The following is a 20505-nucleotide window of genomic DNA, read 5'->3' as shown; positions in this document are numbered from 1 at the left end:
GTATCATTTACTCTCAAAAACAGGATAACCCCTTCTCAGGCAAAAAAACAAGCTGCAGAAAGCCATTTTCAAGGTTGTGGGTAAGCAGAAGAATTTCCAGAATCTCACACTCTTGTCTACATCCTAAGAAAAAATCATTGCAAATGGACTAATCCACATGGTTGTCCTTTGCCTTCAAATTAGGAAGTTGGGGAGTTTTCTTTGCATGGATAATTAAAAATTACAAAACATGCTCTTTTTAAACTAATGCAAGAAGTGGATGCATTACTCATAGTTAATTTTTTTTAATTTAGTTAAATTTTTTTAGAATGGGAGTTTGAGCCCTTGTGTCATTCGCAGTGATAGTATGAATTTCTAGTTTGTTTCCTGTTAGGATGGACTGAAAATTATTTAAAAGTGAGGAAAGCTTTTATCTATCCAGGTCTGTGTTCAGGACTAGGTTATTCCTACAACAGAAGCCCCTAAAAATCAGCCAGACATGTAGAGATCTGCATGATGAAATTTGTTAGATCAGCAACTGCTGTAAGAAAGAGAGCCTGTAATCTTTATCCTGGCAGGAAAACAAAGGCAACAAATGGTTTTGAAAGTTTTATTTTAACGTGTATTTATAATATTTAAGTCTACGTAGTCGCATTGTCCTAAAGAGCTCACATTTTGTGGGTTTTTAATAAAAATTTTCATTTAACCTTTGTTGGTATGTTTATTGATAAACTAAAGTCATACAAACAAGTGCTAAAAGCATCACATCTTCAAATATAGCTTCTCCATTATATATGTCTAAAATAAACCTGCCAAGTTTATTTTCCATAAAAATATTATAATAAACATTATTTATATTATGTTCCCATTGGTGTTTTCCTCTTCTCCATTATTCAATTATATCTAACAATTGGGAAAGATCCCAGGTAAATAGTCTGAGATACTGAAGTGGTATAACCTGGCCATTAGCAGCCCACTCCTGCCCACACACTGCTATGTTAATGTGTCTCAATTGAAATGACCAATACTGGAGTGGATGGGAAGTGGAACATTTAAGTCCTCTTTGAGACTGTCAACTTCGGTTTTTACTTGAGCCAATAGTGGTAATACTTCTGTGATGGGGGACACTTATCCACTAGGGACTGAAATCGACTAGTCATTTTACATAGCACAAATAAGCCATCAGATGGTAGCTGCTTTTGTCACTACCAACTGAGACTGGTATTCAAACTAGTAAACTAGAGGCAAAATGTTTTGTATCCCATTTAAGAATCCTGAGCCTTTTAATCATCTATCCACATCTCACGTCTGATGTGAGATGACTGAACTCCGTCTCGAGATACATTGAAAAATTAAAAAATAAAGTCACCACCACACATCTCTCTACATACCATCTTATAAATTTAATTCAAAGCAGTTTAAATCTTTTCCAAATTAAACCATACCTGTCTGTAATTTCTTCTGTCCAGTGCCATTCTGTGCTGCCAAAAGTGTTTGAAAAATGGTGGCAGAATCTCTGTTTTAATGTAGTTTGCTTCAACACCATCTGTACCACAACACTGCTTTACCACCTAGGAGGAAATAAAAATGCAACTGTTTTAATGCTGTAGACCAATTTTATAAAGAAAATACTTATTACATGACAGATTTTGTATTGATCCAAATCACAAGAAGTATCAAGTTACTTTAAACATTACACTGAAAGTATTTGAATGTTTTTGACATACCTTTAACACAATTTTTTTCATTTCTTCATCAGGAGATTGGAACTCTCTAATAAGGATTAGCATTACTTCTCTGGTATAGTAGTTGGCATACTCAGCATCCATAAGAGGGATAAGGTACCCAATAGCTTTCAAAAAGGCAGCCAGACCCTATTTTAATACACAATATAATTGTCATGGGTATCAAAATGTATATACCAGTTTATATTCAAAATAGAGAGGTGAAAAGAAATAGATTGTAGAGACATACCTTTCCTCTGTGTTGACGTATGCCCTTCCATAAGGGCTTTAGAACAGAGTCAAATGATTCAATACCATAAGGAGTAGCTGCCTCAGCCAAAGCAGCAATAGCCAAAGCACTGATAGTACGCACTTTCTGCTGCTCATCCACCAGACCTGGAAAACAAGTCAAATTCAGTAAGTGCTTCTTACACCATTGCCCAGATCTTGAATTATTGTGGAAAAATGGGGGAATGTGTACAAGAGGACAGGAAAAAGAAGAAATGTTTCGTATGATAAAGTGTAAAAGCATGCTCCCTCCTTTTCATCTTGTGCCCAGCATTTCCTAGCACAAACCTTCAAGATCTATTTTGGAATTTAAAAGGCTTGTTTATACAGAGAACTGTTTGCTCTAAACTTCTAAAAATCCAAATAATGTGAAGTTTCAGCTTCAAATGTCTTCTAAGATTCAGGCCATTTCAGGAAAGGTACTGAAGTGCTACTTCCATTTGGCTGCTATTTAACAAAACAGGAATCATTTTAGAGAAGTCACAGGGAGGGGAAGTCCAAATGAAAAACTACATGTTATTTTGTAATACTTGGAGAAAAAAAATTTGAAACAAACCACCCAACTACATGAGGCTGTGCTCTAACACTGTAAAACTGACTTTTAAAAATATTTCAGAAAAAGTATATCAATTGTTTATAACCTAATAAGTGCCAATATTGTGGAGCTTAAAACATTTCACTCCATAGAGTCCCAGATCTTCTCAACAATAAAATCCCAGGAATTCCATAACACAGCTGTTAAAACTGACCAGCTGATGTTTCACTAACACTAGTAAGCAATTACAATACAAGGCATCCCAAGTGCTGCAGCCTAAACTCAATACATGTGGACGTTATTCTATCAATAAACAAACTTCCTCAATTAGAACTGGCTCACACTGTGCTAATTGAAACTCAAGGATTCTATAATTTAACTATTAATATAGACAATATATACAAGCCTGTTGAGAGATGGAGAATACAGGATAATATTATATCAATTTAAAATATTGAAAGTACTAAGCGGTTATACAAAATCAAACAGAATTATTGTTGTCACTTACGAGTCAAAATATGGTCCAAAGAGCAAGAACTACACTACATGAGAACTAAAGGATTAAGAGTCCAAAAGAAATTAGAAGTACTAGTTATGTTCAAGTTATTGTCTTCCGTGCTTTATAGCTATAACAAAACTCTCCCATATAAAGCTTTATTGCAGTTACTTAAACCAAGCTATAGACCAAAATCTTTGAAAAAATACAATAAAAAGGAAAGCGGAATACTCTGATGTAGTCTTTATTAGAATTACAAAGTCTATGCCTGACATTCAAGAAATTGACTCCTTAATTTAACCAGCAACCTTATGTACAAACAAGAGAACACATTTAACAAAAGAGAACGTACCATGTTCAATGATTTCAACCAAACTTCTGAGATGAGGCAAGATAGCACAGCCCATAAGAATAGCAATTTGCTGTACAATCTTGATTCCAGTGTGCCTAGCCTGCCAGGATTTTTTGCTCTTACATACGGCCTTCAAGAAGGGCAACAGAGAAGGAATGCCTAACGCAGAGGCAACAACAGCAAAAGCTCGAGCTGTTGTATTTCGGACATACTCATCCATGTTATCAATATCAGGTCGCATGGTGGAGATCATTGTAGCCAAACCAGCAGCCTGAAAGAAAAAAAAAAAAACCATACATACTTATGTACAAGAATGATGAACTTTTAACTTCTTTGTTGTGTTTGTAAGTTTCTTGTCACATGACATTACCTTTTCAATACTACAAAGCAGAATACTCCAGTTCAAATGGTTACAGTTACATTATAATATAACGAGCTATAATACTAGCTCATTCAGTATAGAAAGGAAGGATGCTGCAGTATTATTACCTTAGCCAAGTTTGATATAATTTCTCTGCCTTCCACTCTCGCATAGTAGTCTTCATCAATCAGCAAAGGTTCAATGACCACAAGAATCTGAAACAGGTAACAAATGAACAAATTAACACTTCAGATTATATTCATTTGAATACCTCTCAACTGAAGCAGTAGTGTCCACCTCAGTAGTTCTGGCCCTAAGAAAAAAGGCTGATTAACATGGCTGCCACACTCATTAATTCAAAATATCACCATTTCCCTTAATAATCCTTTACCCTCTCATTCAACATTAATCCACATACTGATTTTCTAGGCTACCTTTTCCCTCTAAAGGAGGATGCCAGTACCAGTGATGTTGCATGACTCAGTTACCATAATCATTTACTTCCAGCGCAAGCATATACAATTAACTATTTCAGATAGTATTGCTTTTAAATTTTATATTTTGATATATTATTCACACAACTTACAAAAGCTATTCTGCAAATGAAATATGGGACATGACTATGTAAAAGTATTTTAGTATCACATTCTGTCTGTATAAAAGGAACAATCTATCTCTATCTGTGCACTCCTACTAATAATGTAAATGTTTTAAAAAAAATCTGAAGATTCAAACACAAGGATGCATAAACATGCAAATCTGAGCCACAGAAGAGTAACTATTATAGAGCACTCAGTAAAGAGTAGAGACCACATTCACAAAACAAATATTAAGTATTAAAATAAAATATTAAGTATTTAAGTAAATTTCAGTGAAACAGACCTTGTGTACATATGGTCGGACCAAGTCATCCAGTTTGTACAAGATTCTATCAATAACTTTGACAAGCAAGTGACGTTCTTGATCTTCAAGCGTTGGTGACATCAGCAGAGGTAGAATCTGATTAAACAGCGGACCTGCTCCAAATTCACGAGCTTTATCGGTAATCTGACGCAAAGCAGCCTAAAAAAAAAACTCTCTGAATTAAATCACACAGAATGATGCCAAAATGATACAGCATTTCTATGTAATGAGCAAAATCAAGCCATAATAAGGTGCAATTCAACTGATTTCAAAGGATGCTGTGGTCAGAAATACATTTGGAACAATGATCTTAAGATACAATAAAATATAGCATCCTTCATATCAATGTGTCACAAAATGCTTTATAGATGTAATGATTACAGAACAGAAATACTTACTGAATTTTATTTATATATATTGATCACAGTTCTGTGTGTGTGTGTGTGTGTGTGTGTATAAATACAGCTGTAATCTTTATTAAGAGGCATACATAAGGGAAACACAAAAGAGAGAGAGAAAGCAAGAGCTAGATGAAAATACAGGAAAAATACTAGATAGAGGTAAAAGTCCTTTAGAAGAAGCCTGGAGCAATCCCAATGACAGTTTTAGGGGAAAAAAGAGGTGAAACTGGATCCTAAAATAAATGGGGAGGAATTTATGGTATTTGAAAATGAGAGTAGTATGTCCACATCAGAATAAAGTCTTACTTTTCTCATTGGAGGTGTACCATTCTTTATTTTCAAAAGCAATTTCATTATTTTTCTTTCTTTCTGTTCTTCTGGACTAAGTGTTGATTCATCAACATCCACCTATGAATAATTACAAATATATTAATTAGTGCACATTTCCCCACCATCTCATCCCCGTAACAGGAGACATTAAATCAGTATCAGTAAAATCTCATTACCAGTAATTTATCAAAGTATTGAATATCATCTGGCTTTAGGAATGGAAGATTTCCAGAGGGTTGGTCATTAACACTCTTCATGGTCCTATCTTCTGTTTGCATATGGAATCCAGTCATGCCACCCAATGGTGTGGGAGTGGCTGTAAGTTTGCGAGCTGGAGTACGAATAGGCACATAACCAGCTGGAGGAGGGAGAACCTGAAGTGAAATGAAGATAAAAATAGAGCACTGAAATAAGAAAGATACAAACACCTGAACACTAAAAATCTAAAAAGTATTTTCATAGACTGCAAACCAGAATGTGAAAAACAACATTACCTGACAGTTACAACAGCCATAAAAACAAGGAAGAAGTCACAAAAAAGCAGAGAATGACTGATACAAGCATCTTTCATGTTAACTGTTCATTTATTCATTTGTGACAACCTTTGTACTGTTGTAAATTAAGTAATTGTGATCTTATACATTCTTTGAAACTGTGTATATGTTATTGGACTGGAAAGTACAGTAATGATGTCAAGAGAAGTCTTAACAAGGCTAAGTACTACTGTAAAGTTCTCATGAGCAGAGATGAAATATTAGCCTTCAAGTATCTCTTTATGAAGTGTTTGATATGAATATTAAAACAAGGGGGAGGGGATTAAATGTAGTGTGTTAATACTGTCTTACTGTCAGACAGTTTTCAGTCTCTGTCTGATCTGTTTTACCACATCATGGGCTTCAGTTCTGCAGCCATTCCACATAGGGAACTCCTTCTGAAGTCAGCAGAAGCTCCCTAAGGTGAAGCAAAAGAAAAACTACCCTCCTTTTAAAGCACCTCTTAAGTTTTTCCCTTCTAATGGATATTTATAAAATACCAGTAATTGAACTAACAAATGTTAACATGAATTCATCTGTATTTGTTTGAAACATTCAAATACTTTCATAACATTTATTTTATTGTTAGAAATCCATATTCAGGGTGGAATATGTATCACCAATATGTTACACCATATATAGTGACAGGCAGCTTAGACTTATTCAGATCCACTACCTTATATCCCTCTGGGAACATGGCATCCAGTTCTTCATCGGATAGCGGCCGGTTTCTCTCATCTATTTCTCTTTCCCAGCGCCATGCCTGCAGCTGTTCAGGAGTCATGCTCATTATGTGACCTACATTTAAGAAAAGATATTTTAATTTTTACCTTCAAGAGTACTTTCTTCAAACATTTAAGAAATCTCTGGAGCCAAGACATATGCAGCACTTGAACACAGAACTGGCCTCAGAATTCCAACTTGCTTGAGTTAGAACTTTCAGGAAGCTCTTTAGCAATTCTTGCCTATCAATTCAACAAACATCCACAGCAGACTTCAAGGTTACACTGCTCTGTATTCTCTGCCAGAATTAAGTTGCTATGGACATTGATAATACAAAGTTGGGCTTCCATAGTCAAAAAAAACTGAACAGGGATACCTACATAAATTTACATCATATTAAAATGTAAAAATTTAGTGATGGAAAACAGAGGCCTTAGTTAAAGGATTAAGCTTACCTGGCGTAGGGGTTGCCATATTCATGGCTGGTGTACCAATTGGTGTTTTGCCAGGTGTTAAAACAGGAGTGCTACCACCCATTTGGCTAGCAGGTGTTTCATCCCAACGTGATTTTCTTTTACTTGCTCCAGGAGTTGGTGTTTCACCAACTGAATCGCCACCTCGATCTGTACGAGGCGTCTCAGCCCATCCACTGCCATGTCCCGGTGTATCTATAAAAACAAAAGCCAAATTTTTCAGATTATGTCTGCGAGTCAGATTTTACAAGCAAAATCCTAAAGTTTCTTAGCTCACACATTCTGAAAGTGAAAATGAAAAACATTCTAAAAGGGAAGCATTACTACGATATCCAAGTCTGATCTCTTTTACACTATTCCATTCCACTCTCTCACCTCCTTGCCCATAACATCATGCTAACAGAAACATCCAGCTCCAGCACCAGTAGATCAGCTAAGCAAAGATACTAAACAAGTAACCAAAAACTTCTCTCATCCTTAATATTAAAGTCTACTACCAGTATATTAATGAATTTATAAAAGAATTTAATCTTAGGGAGAAAGAGAGTCTGTCTTTTTTATATTCTTTGGTTTCATCTGAGAAGTCAGTACTAGATATGATTCCAACATATTTGAAAGAACTTGATTATATATTTAAACACTCCAATACTTGCTTTGTTAAAATATTTTAACAATTATTTAATATATGATAAAGATCTTTTTCTATAGGCTAACAAGTGAATAAAATTAGTCAACGTGGGTATAAATGCTTAGACCTTATGAAACATGCCCAATTGACAATACTAGCAACATTTTCTATTTATCCACAAAAGACAATATCATGGGAGCGTCTCTGTCCTGTCCTGTCAGCATGCCTCAAAACCCTGATCTGCAAGGGTCACTGCAGAGGATAGTGTAGTGTCAATACTAAAAAAAAGACTCTTAAGCCTGGTGTACACTTAAAACGTAGATCAACATAGCTGTGGCATTCAGCAGTATGAAAAAATCCATACCCAATCCCTGTAACTATGTTGACCTCTCTCTCTCTCTCTCTCACACACCCACATACATGGCGTGTAGATGCAGCTAGGTTGACACAAAAATGCTTCTATTGACCAAACTACTGTTGCTCGGGGAGGTGAGTTTGTGCAATGACAGCAAAACCCGTGTTCTGCATCTATGGTACAAGGTTACACTGGCATAACTATGGCACCATAGCTATGCTGCTGTAGTGTCCATACCGCATAGCCTTAGTTTTCTTTACTGAAACCATGAGGGGTGATGTTTTTGTGATACAGAACTCTGCCTGCTGGCAACGCAACTGAAAAATACATCAGTCACTGGATGCCAGAGAGAAATAACTTTTTTCCCTACTTCTGACCTGACTTGCTTTCATACTGATAGCCTTAGGTGAAAAATTCTTATTCCATTACCTATCCAGATCTTTCTATCAATTCTAGTAATTTCAGAAATACCTCTTTCTGTTTTGGGCGTCTCATCCCATCGATTTTTACGTGCACTGGAAGTTGCGCCACCTCCATGGCCTGGAGTTGCATGACCAGGTGTATCCCGTCCAGGGGTTGCAGCTCCTGCTGGTGTATGACTGGGAGTAGGATCCCATATTTTTGAGCCTGGGGTTGCTCCAGGAGTCTCACTACCCTTTGCACGGCCAGGAGTTTCATCCCACCTCAAAGAAGGAGTATGTCCAGGAGTCTAACCAAGACAAAAGCACAAGTTGTTAGGACTCCTCAACCAAATTTTATTTATTTTGTACAATAAAAGGTAAGTGCTTAATTTCTATTTAGTATAATAAATAAAAGTGAAATCTGTGAAATATCTATAGAAATCAAGAGGTTCTGTAGAACTCTAAAGACTCGCTGGAAACATTAACAGCTTCTATAAAGTAGAAGCTGAAACAATAAAGGAAGGATTACCTCTGCTTGATCCCAACTGGATAGTTTTTTAGGTGTTGCCCCAGGAGTCTGGTCAGCTGTTTGATCCCAACGCCGTTTGCGCTTTGAAGGTGGCTGGGAGGAGGCGCCATTGACGACTTTAAGTTCTCCAGCTTTAGCTTTTTCTGCTAGTTGTTGCCTAATTTCCCTCTGTTAAAAACACCCAAGAATTTATTCCTTAGAAAGACACTATTACATTAAAATAATTCTCAAAAAAAGTTTCTTTAGGGTAATATTGTAGGTTGCTAAAACAGAGATAGTAAAGTCTAATTTATTTTCCATTATTTATGCTGTTTCTTTCTGCATTTTTTCTCAGCTTAGACAATGAAATTTGACTCTGTTTAAAATCAATTTCTAGTTCATTTTAATTTCAAGTTCCCCTACACTAGCATAAAGCTTCAATGTCTGGGTTCAACATTCTGCAGGAGAATATTTGTTAAAATAAGTTTTCACTGGATTGTTTTAAAGATTTCAGAAAAATATCTATAATGGTATTAGATTTTTATCAAACCTGTAGTTTAGGCCAAATGCGATTTACCGCTGTCTCTCTAAAAGGCTCTAGATGCATTACAAACGTAAAGTTAAATCAAATTTTATTTTAAAAGTAAGTGATTAACTACAGAATATTTTTCAAGATGTGATAAGACAGTGCAGTTAAAAACTTTACTACACATTTGCCTCAACCAAACTTCTTCTTTACCTAAGTACCTATTATTTTAAAGTATTATTTTAAAAATATTTTTTCAAATGAATTATGTCATAGCATGTAATACTTGAAGCTATCATTTAGATTTGAGTTACCTATATGTTTGGTCTTAATTAAATGTTAAGAAGATTACTTTAGACAAGTTTTCATATGGAACTCTTTATTTTAACTTGTCAGTGTGTGTATAAATATTAAAATTACAACATACAAAACATGCTACAGATCCTCAACTAGAGTAAATCAGCATAATTCCATTGAAACCAAGTGTCTGGCCCTATACATACATATATATTTAGACAAGCAATTTGCACCACAATTGTGGTTAATAAAAATGAAAGTTTTAAATAACTATTTTTAAATTATTCTGTATACTTCTTACATTTCTCTCATCTTTGACCACTAAAATCAATGTCAGTTTCATACTAGAATTCTTAGTACTGCAGTATGTTGTAGACCTGACTTGACATGAGTGAGTCCTCATTTCTCGGGAGACAGGATTAGGGAGGTAAATAGATTGGCAGGCTAGAAACAGACCAGCTGTACTAGCTAAAATACACCCAGGGAACCATGTACAATGGACAAGATAACGGGTAAGATAAATTGGGAACGTAAAGATGAGGAAAAGAGTAAGTCAGACATGGACAGTGCATGCTGTACAGGGACTGACTGCTACCAAGTAACCAAGCCAATCTCAAAACGTGTGATGCAATGTATAGTAAATGCAATGTAATGTTCACACATATATAAAGGAAGAGATTTGCTCTGTAACTTCAGATGTGTGGTATGCCCCCTACATACTCCCTACACCTCAGTCTGACTAACTCAAGTGTAGTTTGATTGTATGTCAATAAAGAAAACTCAGCAATGAGCTCTGAGTCAAGCTGAGTTCCTGGGAACCAAGTATAGGTCTTGGAGGCTAATGAGTGCATATGATCTCAGAAGCCACCCCAACATACTCCTGAGCAGATAAGGTCTCAGACTAACCCTACTTGCTGGTGCAGTGATGCGGATCCATTTGCCTGGAGCAGGTAACATATTCACCTCTTAGTGTGAAGGTCACAACCTAGCATTAAGGAAAATGGCATTGGAAGAGTTCAATATGAAGAAGTTCGTACCATGCTGAAGAAGTAGGTTAAATCTAAGGGGTGACCTTATGGGCTCCTAGAGAAGTATTAAGGAGAGAGTAGGACCAGGTGAAAAAAGAAACTCCAGAGAATAGGTGGAAAAAAGGGGGAGAGGAGGGGAGGAAGAATGCTCAGCAGAGGTCTGTTGAATGTCACTGAAATTTTTTAAAAAATAGGACCCATTGGCAACCATGGGGAAAAAACAATACCTAGTTTTTTTTCTCCTAAGACAAACAAAGCCCAAAACAAGACAGCAGTTTCTCAAGGATTATTTCTGGTGGCTAAAACTGTAAAAAAAAGTGACACCTTGAGGAATGAATATATAAAGCATAAAGAACAAATGAAAGTAGTAAAAAAGGAAACAAACTAAATGGAAAAAGATTCTAAAAAGTCAGGAAGATCACAATGCCTGTTACCTATTTGCATGAATCCAAAGGAGAAAGCAGCTATCTGTCAAAGACTGTATTTAGTGAGTACAGCTTTGCAGGCAAAGTGTACTAAGCTAAGAAATAAGTGCAAAAAACCACAAAAGATAAGCTTAGAGCCGCTGAAAGAATTCGTCTGAGAAATGTGTCCCTTTGAAAGGTAAGAAGGTGATTTAAGGAAAGAGAATGAGGAGCTAAAAGGAGATTCTGCACAAATGAACACTGCAGAGTTCAGAGGGAATTAAACAGTTGGGGGTTGTGAAATGTGAAAGAGGATGCTGAAGGGTTAAAGAAGAGAAATGCTTGGTTTGATAATGAAACCCAGTTATGGCAGTATAATTGGTGAAACCCTTAGTAATCAAACAAATCATGTAAATGGGAGGTCAGGTAGTGAGTGACAACTACCATCACTATATGCTGTTTTCCCCCAAGAAGACTTTACAGCCATTCTGAAGGAAATGGGCCCTTCCCAATAAATGAATCTGTAAATAAGCTGTAAATTGTGCTGGCTGCTGCTGGCAGAGTGACACTCTGATTTGAATTATTGGATTATGGATGATTTAGTCAAATTCATTAAAAAGGAAATAGGATTTCTATACTGCTTGACTGCTTCCGAATATACTAGTGGGGTACTGTTGTGTTGAAAAATAATTAAGAGCAATGCAAAGGGCATTAATCAGCTCAAACAGATAGTTTTAAAAAATCTAGTAAATCGAAAAAGAAATACTGCTTGTCAGAAAAAGAAAAAAATAAGTGTAACAATCATCTTATTAAAGCCTCAGATAGCTGACACAGAGAAGAAAACTAAGGGAGTGAAAACAGCAGTAAAACAAAACATTGGTAGGATAGAGCAGTTATCAGAACTCAGGTCAAAAAAGTTCTCACTCCTGTGAAGAACTTATTCAAAGCTTAAATACAAAAAGAAAAATTGCAGTTTAGAAACGTAACCAACTTAAATGTGTCATCTGCTCATAACATGCAATTTACAAAAGGAGAGTAAAACCATTTTAGGAAAGAAGGTTCAATAGCTCAGCTGGCATGGCTAAGCCAAGCAAGTTTAAAATATTTATTTGGTCTCTCAAAATTGGTAACAACATAGTAAGGGACTGCAGAATTTAAGAAAACTCCTACTTAAAAAGAAAATGTAAAATGTATCTGTAAAATGAATTGGCTTTTAAAAGATTCCACTAAAAATCCATTTAAATCTTTCATTCAAAGTTGCAAAACTGATACAGACACTCTGAGCAGCAGCCAATGTCTCCTAGCAGATTTAACTTTGTTAGTTAACCTTTTGGGTGTCTCAACGCTTTTACAAAGTTTAAAATTTTTTTAAAAATTAAGTAACAAATGTTAAACATAAACTAGGAAATAAAAATAGGGACTAAAAGGGTGGGCTGAACCAGGAGAGTGGGAAGAGACCCTCCTCGATCCTTTATTCAGTAATAAAGCAACAGCTAAAAGGGCTGCAGAAGCAAAAGAAACAGTTAAAAAATAAAATGTCAGTACGTCTCCAGAAGCAGGTCACAAGTGAAGCAATGTTAGGAACAATGACCTTTAAAGTGGCTTTGAGTGACCAGACTGTGACATTTATAGCACAAAACAGTTCCATAGCACATAAATATTAAATTAATATACTCGATATATAATATATAATTAAATGAATACAGTTAACATTGTTATAGCAAATAAAAAGTGGAAGTTACATTATGAAAGAAGTGCGCATGCCTATAGAACATGCAGTGTATATAGAAAAAAGGGTAAAAAATGTAAAAAAGCATGCTACTTAACTAAAATCCTGCAAGAGCTCCAAAGAGGAGCCACAGTAGGCTGTTTTCTTTTTCAGATGACTTTATATACTTTGAAAGCAGAAACCAACCCAGCATAAAGAAAAATCAGTAAATATAAGTGTGAAGCCCAACCACTGAAATCCTATTAGAAAGTGTCAATCAAATTGTTGTTTTCTTTTAATAGGTTATTAATTATGGATAATAAAACTACTTTGAATGGTGTGGTGGCCATTCAAAAACAGGACAAAACCTCATTGAAATCCTAACCAAAAGTTCTTGTTTAACTGTGGTGTAAAATAAATGTTAGTGAAAAAAAACAAAAACCATAAGGCAGAGTTTTGTAAATTAAAAAAAAGATTAAAACATCCTAGATTGAAAACAGGTCCAAATAGTTTAGAATTAAGACCTATTACGGAAATATTGTACAAAGATGTTTAGTTTATTTATGTGACAGTGTACTGAATCTTACCATTCTGCAGTTACCCAAAAGATTGTGCCCACTAAAATTTGGTGGCATACAGAGGGTCTCCAGCACCTGGGGGCCAAGCCTACATTTGCAGGCCCACCCGCCCCAGGCATCACGCCACCCCACCCCCGCACAGGGCAGGAGGAGTACTGGCACCGCCCCCCAGCTACCCCAGGGAGGGGGGAATCTGTACCTGCAGGGGACGTGTGCGGTGGTTGGGGGTGCACAAATACAGGCTTGGCTCCGTCCCCCTCCCCACCTCCCCGCACTTACCTGGCACGCGGCACCTGTCTCTCCCGCTGCAGCCCTGCAGCCCGGTGTCCGCTTGGATGGGGAAGCCTCACCCCACCCAGCCTGGGGAGGAGGGCTGGGCTGGCCCTTCACAGTGCTGGGGGTGGGAGGGGAGGGGCGGGAGAAAAGATGCTGAGGGGCGCCCCTCAGAGCCTCCTGCGTCCCCCGCCAGGCACTTAACTGCCGCTCCAGCCCTGCAGCCCAGCGCCAGCTCGGATGAGGGGCGCCCTCACCCCCTGGCCGGAGGGGGGGGAGGGACATGGGATGGCCCATCATGAGGTGTGGGCCCCCAGCCTCCTTCACCCTCCATGAAGGGCCAGCCCAGCGCGACTCCCTCCCCACCCCCAGCACTTACCCACTGCTCCAGCCCCGCAGCCTGGCACCAGCTCAGACGGGGCAGCCTCACCCCCTGGCCTGGGGGGGGGACGACGACGATGACGACGGACGACACTGGGTCCAGCCCTTCACGGCAGGCAGAGGGTGGGGGGCGCAGGAGACTCAAGGGCAGCTACTCCTACTTCCGCTCCTGTGCCCCCTTCTTCTCCCCCACCACATGCCGTGAAGAGCCTGCCCACCTCCTCCCACCCCCCGAGGGCAGGGGGTGAGGCCACCTCCCATCCGAGCTGGTGCCAGGCTGGAGCGGCGGGTAAGTGCGCTCCAGGCCAGCCCTTCATGCCGGGTGGAGGGCACAGGAGGCTCTGCACCCTCAGGGCCTCCTGCGCGTCGTGAAGGGGTGGCCTGGCGCCCTCGTGCCCCCCCCCTCCCTTGGTATGCCATGGTGGAATATGGCTAAGAACTGTTGAAAGGACTTTCTGGACAAAAACGTATACTTTAGAATGCATAAGACTACCAAGGTAGAGGCAATGACACCAAAGGAAACTTAACAGGATTGGCACAGAAACTGGACTGCTTGAAATTAGTATGTCAATCTAAAACCAAGCTGACACAGATGTGTGGGAACATGACCAAGCATTTCAATTGAAGATAGCAGCAAAAGTACTGCACGGAATGAGCAAAACCAAGGATTCATTAATGAAGCTTTGTTAACTGCATATAATATATATAATGTTGTAATGGCTTTTAAAGAAGTATACAATTGAGTCAATGGGTTTTAATATCATCATGCATAGTATGTTGGGGATACATGCAATCTAAATATCAAAGCAGCCTTAAGTGAAGAGAAACAAGAAAACTTGCCCTCTTTTATCACCCTAGAAAAGTTAAAAATGTGGTTAAAGAGAAGTAATACCAGTTAGTGCAGGGCAAGAAAATTAACAAGGGTCCAACACCATGAAGTAAAATGTGAAACTACTGTAACCCCAGCGCAAGGTCTGGAAAGCCCCAGACATACTGCTGTTTGCACCTGAAGGGCACTTACATGTGCAGGTATAATGTCATACAACAGAGTTGCTGACATGTGAGTTCACACTAGGAAAACCGTGTACCCAATAGCATAGTACGGTTCAGATGCAGGAATGTCTGTAAAGTAAAAACTGCCTGTGCTAGTGATAATAAGAATTGTGTGGTGGCTGAAGAGATCCACTTCTAGTATGGACCCACGAATGAGATTTGAATTAGCCTATGTTCTGTTTCACACCTAAATTTCCAGAAGTAATAAATGGAAAAATTGTTATATTTTGTATCAGTTTTATATAATGTAATTAAAATAAAAACAAAGTTAAAATTATAGAAAGATGCTTTAAAGGCAGAGCAAGCTTATAATGTTGAATTACACCCTAAGGTTATATCAGAAGAGGTGAGCTTGCACATCTATGGTTTGTACTTTAAGCCCAGTATCAATGGTAGTTCAAATAACTGCAACTACTATAACTCTTGGAAATGTGCTGCTGGGTATTGAACTTAAAAAAAGAAAACAAAGATGCAAGGATTATGATGCAAATTAAACAAATGCTAACATAAAAAGAAAAACAAAAGCAGTGGAAAGTAGTCTGGCTTGACATAAGTAGTTAGACGTGTGAGGTCTCATTTCTTGGGACACAGGATAACGGAGGTAAATAGATAGGTAGGCTGGAAACAAAATGGCTGTGCTAGCTAAGGTAAGGGGAAACACCCAGAGAACCATTTACAACAGACAAGATAGCAACGGATAAGATAAATTGGGAACACAGAGATGAGGTAAAGAGTAAGTCATACATGGACAGTGCATGGACAGATCATACTGTACAGGGACTGGTTCCTACAAAGTAACCAACCTAATCCCAAAATGTGTCTTGTAATGTATAGTAAATGCAATGTAATGTGTAAAAGTATTTAAAGTGGTTTGCTCTGTAACTTTGGATGTGTGGTATGCCTTGTGCCCACCCCCTATATTTGAGCCTGATCAGCTCAATTGTAGTTTGACTGCATGCAAATAAAGAAACCTCAGTGATGAGTTCGGAGTTAAGCTAAGTTCTTGGGAACTAAGTGGATAAGGTATTTGAAGCTACTGACACTATAAGGTCTCAGAAAGCCGCCCCAACACATGTGTTTCAAATACTGCAGCGGCAAAGTTTCTTCAAAATCTTCATTGGAATCTATTCAAATAGAGCTTGGAGAACCATTTTAAAGCCTTCTAAAAAACAAGGTCACTTACCAGTAACTGCTGTTCTTCGAGCTGTGTTGCTCATGTCCGTTCCATTATAAGTGTGCGCATGCCTCCATGCATGTTACCGGAACTTTTTTCCCCTTAGCAGATCCCATAAGGCTGGCTCCGACGCTCCCTGGAGCCCCGCGCACATGCTGCAGTATATGAGGCGCTGCCAGCCCTATGCCTCCTCAGTCCCTTCTTTCCGCCAACTCCGGCAGCGGGGTCGAGTCATGGAATGGAATGGACATGAGCAACACATCTTGAAGAACAGCAGTTATTGGTAAGTAACCTTGTTTTCTTCTTCGAGTGCTTGCTCATGTCCATTCCATTATAGGTGACTAATAAGCAGTATCTTGGAGGTGGGCCGGAGTTAGCGATGAGCTGCCTGTAGCACAGCTCTGCTGAAACCCGTGTCTTCCCATGCCTGTTAGACAATGGCGTAGTGGGACATGAAGGTATGCACTGCTGACCAGGCTGCTGCTCTGCAGATGTCCTGCACGGGCACTCTCGCTAGAAAGACCATAGACGAAGCTTGAGCTCTGGTTGAGTGTGCTGTGATGGTCCCTGGAAGCGGCACCTTTGCCTGCTTGTAGCATAACTTGACGCAGGAAGTTATCCACAAGGGGATGCGCTGAGCGGAGACAGATGAGCCTTTCATCCGGTTAGCTACCGCGATGAAGAGCTGTGTCAATTTCTGGAACGGCCTTGTGCACTCGATGTAGGTGGTCAGGGCCCGTCTTACATCTAGCGAGTGCCACCTTCTCTCCTCCTCCAAACCATGAGGTTGGGAAAAACACAAGGAAAAAATTATCTGGGTTACAATGAAATTGGGAAACCCCCTTAGGCAGGAAGGACAGGTGCGGCCTCAACTGAACCTTATCTTTATATAATACAGTATGTGGGGGGGGCTCCAAGGTCAGCGTCCTAATCTTGGACACCCTCCTTGCTGAGGTAATAGCCGCCAGGAAGGTCCCCTTCCAGGAAAGCAGGAGCAAAGGGCATGAAGCCATAGATTCAAAGGGGGCCTCATGAGTCATGAAAGGACCAGGCTGAGATCTGAGGGAGGCACCGGGTCGCAGACCTACGGCTAGAGCCTCTCCACTGCTTTCAGAAGCCTAATCGTCATCAGGTGGGAGAAAGCAATCTCCATTCCAGCAGCTGATGAAAGGCCAATATGGCTGTTAGCTAGGTGGGCCTTCAGAGAGGCCACAGCCAGTCTCTCGAGCTTTAGCTGTAGCAAGTACTCCAAGATCGTCTGCGTTGGTGAAAGACTGGGCAGAATACCCCGGGACTCCGCCCAGCAGGCAAAACTGCTTCCACTTAGCCCAGTACGCTACACTACCCAGCAGGACTCACTGGGCTTGTGCCGAAGAGTCGCTCGACTTCGCTCAGCCACCAAGCTCCCACGCCATAAGGTGCGTAGAGTCTAGGTCTGGGTGCCGAAGGCAACATGAACCTGGGATCTGAGATGGCTCTGTCTCAGAGACTCCAGAAGCGGGGCGATTGTGAGGACCAGCAGCATGCTGAACCCGTGCTGGCGCGGCCAGGCCGGAGCGATCAAGATGGCGTCTGCCTTGTCCCTCTTGATCTTTAGCAGGATTCTATGCAGGAGGGGAATGGGCTGGAATGAAGCTCCCAGGCCGCTGCAGGAGGACGGTGTCAGCAATCGACCTGCCCCTTTGACCACAGAGAGAGCAGAACTTGCTCCACACCGATGTGGACAGGTTCACCTGGGGAAAGCCCCACCTCCTGAGGACTGTAAACGCCTTTTGCGGGTGCAGCAACCAATCATGGAGAAAGGACAACCTGTTGAGGCGGTCGACCTCATCGTTCCTCACCCTCGGGAGGTGAGAGACCATCAAGTGAAACTCGTGCCTCACCACAGGGTCCCATGGACAGATAGCTTCCGTTCATAAGGCTGACGAATGGGCTCTCCCACACCTGTCGATGTAGTACATGGCCGCTGTATTGTCTGTTAGCACCTGTTCCGCCTTGCCCGCAATAAAGCGGAGGAACACTCTGCAAGCCCTGCAAATGGCTCACGGTTCTTACACATTGATGTGCCGGCGCCTCTCTTTCCTTGACCCGACCCATTGTGTGCCGAGGTCAGGACTTATATGGCACTTTGCCCTATGCCTGAGGCATCCGATATCAGGGTAACTGAGGGAGCCAGCTCCTCGGACAGAACGCCCCTAACACTGTCTGAGGAATCCCCCCCCCGGTCTAGGGGGCCATGACCACCTGGTCCAGAAGTTGCCTGCTTGGACTGTACACCGAGGCCAGCCGTGATTGAAGTGGCCTGAGCTTCAGGTGAGCTAGCCCCACCGCACAGGTGAAGGCCGCCATGTGACCTAACAGCGGTAGGCAACGTTTGGTTCTGCCGTAGGGCATTGGTGCAGGTGGGCCATCATGAGGAACGTCACCAGAGAACGCGGCTGGGGCAGGAAGATCCGGTCAGGGAAGCGACCAGAATCGTGCTGATGAATTCCATACATTGCATTGGAGTTAATGTGAACTTTCGATTGTTTATCAGATGGCACAGCCAACAGCACATGCTAGGCTCATGCTGCTCTAGACTTGGGACCTGGACCTGCCTCTAATTATCCAATTGTCCAGGTAGGGAAAAATTTCGCACCACTTCCGCCTCAGGTGCGCAGCTACCACCACCAGGCATTTGGTAAACACCCTCGGGGCCAAGGACAAGTCAAAGGGTAAAGCCATAAACTGTTAGTGGGAGCTGGCCACTATGAAGCAAAGGAAGCATCTGTGGCTGGGGTAGCATAAAGATACGAATACATGCGTCCATGAGATCGAGTGCAGAGTACCAGTTTCCTGGATTCAGAGAAGGGATTATGGGAGCTGGGGAGCCCCTACAAAACTTGAGTCTCTTGAGATACCTGCTGAGACGACGCAGGTCTAACCTGGGCCTTAGACCCCTATTTTCTTTGGGAATGAGGAAGTATCTCGAGTAGAAACCTCATCCCGCCATGCCTTGAGGGACCTTTTCCACTGCTCCCAGGCTGAGGAAGGCCTCTACTTCTTGAATGTGGAGTTGCCATTGACGTGGTCCCTGAAGAGGGACAGAGGGTTTTTGGGAGGGGAAGAAACTCACTAAAGGGCATAGCCTGCCAAAAACATTCCAATGATCCAGCGATCTGAAGTCATTTTGGCCAGCACGGACCGGAAGGGGACTAAGCAGTTTCGAAAGGGCAGGAGGGAACTAGGATCCAGGATGGGGTGCCACCCTGGGGCGCACCATCAAAAAAGGCCTCATTGATTGCCCGCCAAGATGACCCTTGCTGAGGGGCTGAGGAGAAACTCGGATGGTGTCTCCTAGACCCCCTATATCTGTTCCCTTGTCCATAGGTCGTGAATGGTTGAGGCTGAGACCTCTGCTGTTGTTGACCCTGGTGCGGCGTGTAAAGGCCCAAAGAGCGAACCATGGTCTTGGAGACCTTCAGACCATGCAACTTCGAATCCATCTGATCTGAGGACAAGGCTGACCCATCAAAGGGGAAGTCCTAGTTGGACTCTTGGACCTTTTGGGACAGCCCGGAGGATTGAAGCCACGAACATCTGGGCATGCTGATGACGGGGGTTATGGTTCTGCCCGCTGAATCAGCAGCATTTGAGGATGCCTGTGTCACGCTGGCTGGCTGGCGTGTGTGTGTGTGCGCGTGTGCGCGCTAGGAGGGTAAGGATTGGTGCTCGACCCTGCCTGCTTAGATGTGCGGGGGAGTGTCCACACTCCGAGTGCTGTTTCCGTCTCTTTGCGGTGCAGAGTCCAGGTCAGTGCTGGGTACCGAAGTGGAGCGGGTTGGCCGGTCAAAGCCTCCATGAGCAAGGCTTTCAGGCGGATTTTTCTGGAGGTCTGAAAGCCTTGCAGATCTGTCCTTCTCCTTACAATGGGCTTCCCCCCCTGCACTTCAGGCAGAGGGGGTCACTTAGTGGGAAAGCCTTCCCACAGGAGGCACACTGTTTGAAGCCCTGAGACCGGAGCATACCCAGCTCCCAGTAAAGTCTCAGCCAGACTATCCCTAAGTCTCTAACTACCACTAACAACAATTAATAAACTAACGCAAAAAATCAT

At 41.2% G+C, this 20505-nt stretch overlaps 1 protein-coding gene across 5 annotated transcripts in view; it reads right to left on the bottom strand.

Moving 5' to 3' along the window:
• SF3B1 (splicing factor 3b subunit 1) overlaps positions 1-20505 on the bottom strand; it is a 45893-nt gene that overhangs the window by 6917 nt on the left and 18471 nt on the right. For 2 of the 5 annotated variants that reach the window (XM_067548971.1, XM_067548972.1), the window contains 12 exons: positions 9012-9179; positions 8553-8790; positions 7081-7293; positions 6579-6700; positions 5546-5743; positions 5346-5447; positions 4618-4797; positions 3864-3950; positions 3375-3645; positions 1954-2099; positions 1707-1853; positions 1425-1550 (listed from right to left, as the gene is read on the bottom strand). In XM_067548971.1, coding sequence (XP_067405072.1) covers positions 1425-1550; positions 1707-1853; positions 1954-2099; positions 3375-3645; positions 3864-3950; positions 4618-4797; positions 5346-5447; positions 5546-5743; positions 6579-6700; positions 7081-7293; positions 8553-8790; positions 9012-9179 — 1998 coding nt within the window. Of the gene's footprint in view, positions 1-1424; positions 1551-1706; positions 1854-1953; positions 2100-3374; positions 3646-3863; positions 3951-4617; positions 4798-5345; positions 5448-5545; positions 5744-6578; positions 6701-7080; positions 7294-8552; positions 8791-9011; positions 9180-10719; positions 12003-20505 lie in introns of those variants that run through there. The other 3 variants (XR_010919822.1, XR_010919821.1, XM_067548973.1) reach the window with 2 other exon arrangements.

This window comes from Emydura macquarii, unplaced genomic scaffold (genome assembly GCF_026122565.2).
Source record: "Emydura macquarii macquarii isolate MOO-44397 ecotype Brisbane River unplaced genomic scaffold, CSIRO-AGI_Emac_v2 contig_1253, whole genome shotgun sequence".
NCBI lineage: Eukaryota > Metazoa > Chordata > Testudines > Chelidae > Emydura > Emydura macquarii.
The sequence above is the reverse complement of the archived record's forward strand: the minus strand, read 5'-3'. Positions and strand labels throughout refer to the sequence as shown.